The 5,762-nt window shown below is 32.0% G+C and overlaps 1 protein-coding gene across 1 annotated transcript; it reads right to left on the bottom strand.

Annotated features, from left to right (window-relative positions):
* Window positions 1–1,283: 1,283 nt before the first annotated feature.
* LOC21397620 lies at window positions 1,284–3,891 on the bottom strand. The gene is made up of 3 exons (XM_024170157.1): window positions 3,348–3,891; window positions 2,191–2,698; window positions 1,284–1,700 (listed from the first exon to the last, which is right to left on the bottom strand). The coding sequence occupies exons 2-3, from the start codon at window positions 2,651–2,653 to the stop codon at window positions 1,675–1,677; spliced, it is 489 nt and encodes a 162-aa protein (XP_024025925.1). The 5' UTR covers window positions 2,654–2,698; window positions 3,348–3,891; the 3' UTR covers window positions 1,284–1,674.
* Between the last annotated feature and the right edge of the window lie 1,871 nt (window positions 3,892–5,762).

The raw sequence follows: 5,762 nt of genomic DNA, 5'->3' as shown, positions 1-5,762 counted from the left end.
TTATAATAATATAAATACATTCTCTACAATTAGCATTAAAATACTAAAACCTCAAAAATGAAAAAAAAATAATTATAATAATTTCTTTATATATGATCAAAGAGAGCTACACATATGTGACAGCGCGTCATCACTATCACATGACAATATATAAAAATATTCACATGTCATTAGATTTTCTGTTATATATTTTATCAACATCAATACTCTTATCATTACAATCACATCATTGCCACCTAATTCAATGGCTAACAATCTATATGGTAACAAACAAAAATAAGAAATATGGCATGCATAATTTTAACTAGGATACCAAGCTGCTACACTTGTCATGGGCACCAAAATTACCCCAAGAGATCCACCAAAACTGATCAGTTGAGAAAAGCATCAACCAAAATTAAGGAAGAAAATTCCACACCATACCAAGTGCAATGACCAGATCATATTGTACAATACAGGGATGATCAAATCAAAGCTTTCACATCTTCATCAAGCATTTCCTTATTCTCCATGTATTAAAGATGGAATCTTAACGCCTTGCCACTATGATATAATCTATTCCCACAAGTCGTAAACGTTCCTCTTTTTTTTTTTTTTTTGGGTGATAATCACATTCCTTGAAAAATAAGTAATTCCTATTTTTATGTTCTTGTGGTCAAAATGGTGTAGAATGTACTTTTCATTTAGTATTTTACAAGAAGTTACACGTTATTCACCATTAGACTCTTCGTAATTCCTTCGTCTTTGTTCAATGTATATTCTGCTTCAAACATCTTTATTCATATAATATATACGTATGCATGTATATAATATGTAAACTCTATATATCTTGGTAGCATGTGCAAACGGAAATGATGGAGAGGCAATTTGTTGAATGATCTTTTAAGGATTCAGACCAATTTAATATCATTTAAGTCCATATACAGGTGGAATTAGTTATACTTTAAAAAAAAAAAAAAAACGCAGTGGAGCTAAGACAACTCATTCATATGACTTGATCGGAAAAAGGAATCAGACGGCACATGAATATGCCAAATAAAGAAAAAAACTATAAACACCGCCAAATCCATACAAATCATTGAAGAAAATAATAGTAAATTGAAAGCAAATATACAGGAAATTATAAATACTTCATTCAACAATGATAGCATGTGCCTTAGTGTTTAAAGACTACATAGTATAATATCAATAATAAAAGTAATAAAACAATGAAAGGGGAAACAGAATAATATCAGGAATATATATATATATATATATATATATTTTTTTTTTTGTGTGTGTGCAAAGATTTCTAAGTTCAAATGATTCGGGATCAATATTAACGACAACCAAAAGAATGGCGTGAACAATATATTTTTCATATTACAATTTCCACCAAACATCATATTTAGGTTAGATTACACCCCAAACATCATAATGGAGGTCAAAATGCATGTCACCACTCTACTCTAGCCACCAAATTCTTCCCAACACACCCGCAAACTTTCTAACTAGAGATCTCTCCTCCATGTTTAATATTAAAGAGGAGAAAACCCAAAAAAAAAAAAAAAAAGAAAGAAGATATCTGCAAAAGAGGAAATTAACCCTGTTACACCAGAAAATCAGGCCCCAAAAAAAAAAAATAATAAATAAAAAAGCCGGGATGATAGCTAAAAAGATAAGGCTCACAATTATTTACTCTTCAATGAATGAACTTCCAGCTGCAAAACCACCAAGAACACCAAGATTAATAATATTTAAATGAAACCAATGGTACAGAAGATAAAACATTAATCTTAAGCACCAAGTCTTGTCTTAAGCAGACAGATTAAGGACACAAAATATACAATCTTGTCAATGAATATCTTCCTTTACACAATCTTTGCAATGTTGTTGAAAAAACTAGATTAAGTTCAATTCAGACTCCCCTCTTAACATGGTTTCCTAAAACAAGATTGCCAAAAGAGCTAGTTCTCTAACATACAGTTTGAAAAGAGAAAAAAAAAAAAAAAAAGATGAAGAAAAAGAAGTAGAAAAAAAAAAAACTCTTTCCTGAGTTCTTCAGGTGTCTTCGTAAAACAGAACTACAAGCATCTTCCTCAACAGACAATGTTGTTCATCAAGAGGGTCTAAAACAGGACACATTTACGTGAAATTTTGGAAATTCCATTCAAAACATGGTAAGAAAAAGGAAAGGGTCTAATTACTTACCTGAGCTATCATCAGGACAAGGCTTGTGATGATGATTTTCCATGCACTTGAGGAGGTACTTGAAGGTCTCGATCTCGCAAGGGATGGTGAGCCCGCCGCCATGATCAAATCCAAACTCCTCCTCGGCCTTCTCCAACAACACCTTGAACAAAGAGTGGCTAAGATAGCTGGTGGGAATTATGAACCTCCGAAGCTCAGGCCCAACATAGACAGCCAAATACCCCTTCGGGACATCAGGCGGCGGCCCAGGGCTTTGGCAGCTGTCCTCATCGGAGTCGCAGCAAATCACCTCCGTTAGCCTCTTGTTGATCGGTGGAGGAATCCCCCCTGGAGCTCCTTCAGCATCGGGTTCATTTTCGGGCTTTGTAGGAGTTAGTGTGACGGATTGCCACTTTTGGAGGATTTCCTTAATCCTCATAATCTGTCTTATTCCGGTCAACTTGGTGCTAATGTTGTCATCCATTGCTAAAATATGAGAATCCCAGTACAGAATTCAAAGTAGTCTCTTCTAATTCCGCAATAAGAAGAAGAAAAAAAAGTCTCATTAGATCTACTTCCACTAAATTCAGAATTTTCCAATTTTTGGATGAATGTGAAATAGAAACGTTTCGATTTCACTTAGATTTTAACATTACTTTTTGCCTACATTTTCAACAAATTCCTTTATTTATTTATATTTTCAGAGATCAACATGCATTCCCAGATTCAACAAGTTATGAGAATCCCAGGACAGAGTTCAATCTTCTGATTCCACAAGGAAAAAATAAATAAAGTCTCATTAGATCCTCTTCCACTAAATTCTAAAACAAATTTTGGATGAATTTGAAATAGAAACTTTTCAACTCCCCTCGGATTCCAGCTTTACTTTTTGCCTGCATTTCAACATTTTTTTTTTTTTAAATTTGAAAATCATTGTGTAAATTATCCAAACATAAACCTCAAACTAAGATCACATGTAACATCAAAAAAGAATTAACCCTTTAGATCTCCAAACACATTACATATGAATTTGTTTTGCATATTGCAAAATCCCCATACCCGATAAAGAAAAAATGTCATACTAAACCAGAGAATTCAAAGCCAAAAAAAAGGTACAAATATGAACAAAAAAAAAATATATGGCGTACTTAAATATTTTCGTTTGTGCCAAACAGTACCTGAAGAGGGATGACGTCAGCTGCGAGACCGAAGAAGAAACGCCATGGGAGCTTCGGAAGCGAGCTCTCCAAAAAATTGGAAGAGAATCTCGACCACCTCTGGTTTTTTTTTTTTTTTCTTTTCTTTTCTTTTCTTTTTCTTTTTGGGTTTATAATTTTCTATTTCCAATCACTATATCTAAAATATCTAAAAATACGATTCCTCCAAAACCCAATTTCGGATACGGATGATGAAGGGGGTTTTGGTACCCCACCAAATCTCGGAGGAAATTTTTTCTCTTTCTAGCTCGCGGGACCGACGCTTTCGGCGGGCTTTATTTTTCTCGGTAACCAAAAGGAAAACAGAAACAATGGTTTCTGTCGCGCGAGTTAGTTTTTTCAACGATCCCAAATTGTAAAAGAAAAAAAAAACACACACACACACACACACAAAATTGTGAACTTTTTTTTTCTTCCTTTTTGGGAGGCGAAATTTGATTAATGATGTTTGGTGCTTGTGAATTGTAAGAGAGAGATAAGAGCAGAGGAAATGAAGACAGAAGCTTAGAACGTGTCGTTTGTGTTATAACAATTACAAAAGTTCTAAAAACAAAATAAAAATAAAATACGATTTCCAAAAAAAATTAAAATTAAATACAAAAAATAAAGAGAAAAGGGGAAATCAAAAATGCTTTTTTTTTTTTTTCAGTTTGGACTGCTACCTGGAACCCACGTGCTTCAACGGAATCTTTGTGGGCCTGGCACTTTTTCCGCCTGAAGCCACACTGCTTTCATACCTTTCTATTAAGAATAATTTACATAAATAGTGTCTAATTTTTTAAAAAGAGACAGTTTAATTGCTAATCTTCTTTTTAATAAAAGGACCCTCAACTTTTTTAAATATGTGTTATATGATCTTTTTCGTCGAGATCTGTTAAAAAATTAACAGGATAAAGCATGTGACGCCTTATGCGACTCTTTTTTATGTTGGACGAACAAAATTGCCATCAAATTGATTTAAGGATACTACTACTTCTCTACTGCATTGCTTTGTCCAAAACGTGTCTTTGTTTCAAACACAGAACAAGGCAAGGCAACAATAAAAATAAAATTAAAAATAAAAACAGAAGAAGAAGAAGAAGAAGAAGAAGAAGAAGAAGAAGAAGATGATGATGAGAAGATTGAATAAATAAATAAAATACCCTCCAAAACATATCATTACCATTTACACAGACAAATCCACAGAGCTCAGAGACGGATTCGCCGGAGATAATAATGGCTGTCGAACTCTTCGGCAATAATAATGGCAGTCGAACTCTTCGGCGACGGCAACGACCGCACGCCGGAGCTGTTGAAGCTCGTTAACGATGTCTTTTTTTTTAACCCTCGAACTTTGCATGACATACAAATTTCATAGTGTTTCAAAGGATAACGGATGACATTTTTCTTCGAGGGCTCATTTTTAAATAGGCCCGCCACTAATAAGGCAGAGAAGGAGAAGTGCTCTTCGGTCTGCCTCTATTTTAATATTATTTTTAATCATACTAGTCTTTATGCAGACGAACGAGATTTATTTAAAATAATCGTTATACAAATTGTTTTTTACGGAAAAAAGAGAAAGAAGGAAAAAAATGACATAAATAAAAGAAATGAAGATAAAAGTGGAAAAAAATTGAATCAAAATATAGGAAAAATTGTAACTTATTTTGTTGTGTTTTAAATTAACTCTATTTTATTTTGTTTAATTTTTTTATTTAATTTAGAGTGATTTGATTTTAATGCAATTATCTTTAATTTTATTTTATATTTCAATTACTTATAGAATTTTTATCTGAGAAGCATCGAAAAAGGAGAGAGAAGTAAAAAAAAAACGATACAAAAGAAATGGAAAGGAAAATTGGAAAAAGATTTGAAGCTAACACAGAAAAAAGAGATTTTAACTTATTTCGTTGTGTTTTCAATCAGTTTTATTTTTTTCAATTTTCTTTAATATGGTATGATTTTATTTTATTTTAGTCACTGTATTTTCTTAAAATTTTCATTCGAAGTATTCATAGCATTTTCATTTGAGTAATATAAAAAATTTAGTGTAAAATGATGGTAAAACGGACAAAATTAGATGACAAATAAGCTTAAAATTAATAAACAAATATAATAAATAATATTAATAAAAAATAATACCTAATTTTTTTATGGTCATTGGATCAGTCTGATGAACGGCTTAGATTAGTGCATGCATTAGATCATCTTCAATGTAAATGCTAATGTCAATTGTATATTTAGGATCAAAAACTATGATATGGTTCTTTTCATTTTTGCTCCAATGTTTAATGTTATTTGAAATGCTAAATTTACTTTTTTCTATAATTATTAAGCTTCGTAAGTTGTAAAAGTAAACCTAAATTTTTAAAATAATTAGAAAATGTAAAAGTTGCA

The sequence above is a fragment of the Morus notabilis genome, unplaced genomic scaffold (genome assembly GCF_000414095.1).
Source record: "Morus notabilis unplaced genomic scaffold, ASM41409v2 Scaffold358, whole genome shotgun sequence".
In the NCBI taxonomy this organism is placed as follows: domain Eukaryota; kingdom Viridiplantae; phylum Streptophyta; class Magnoliopsida; order Rosales; family Moraceae; genus Morus; species Morus notabilis.
Note: the sequence above shows the minus strand (reverse complement) of the source record. Positions and strands in the feature narration are given on the sequence as shown.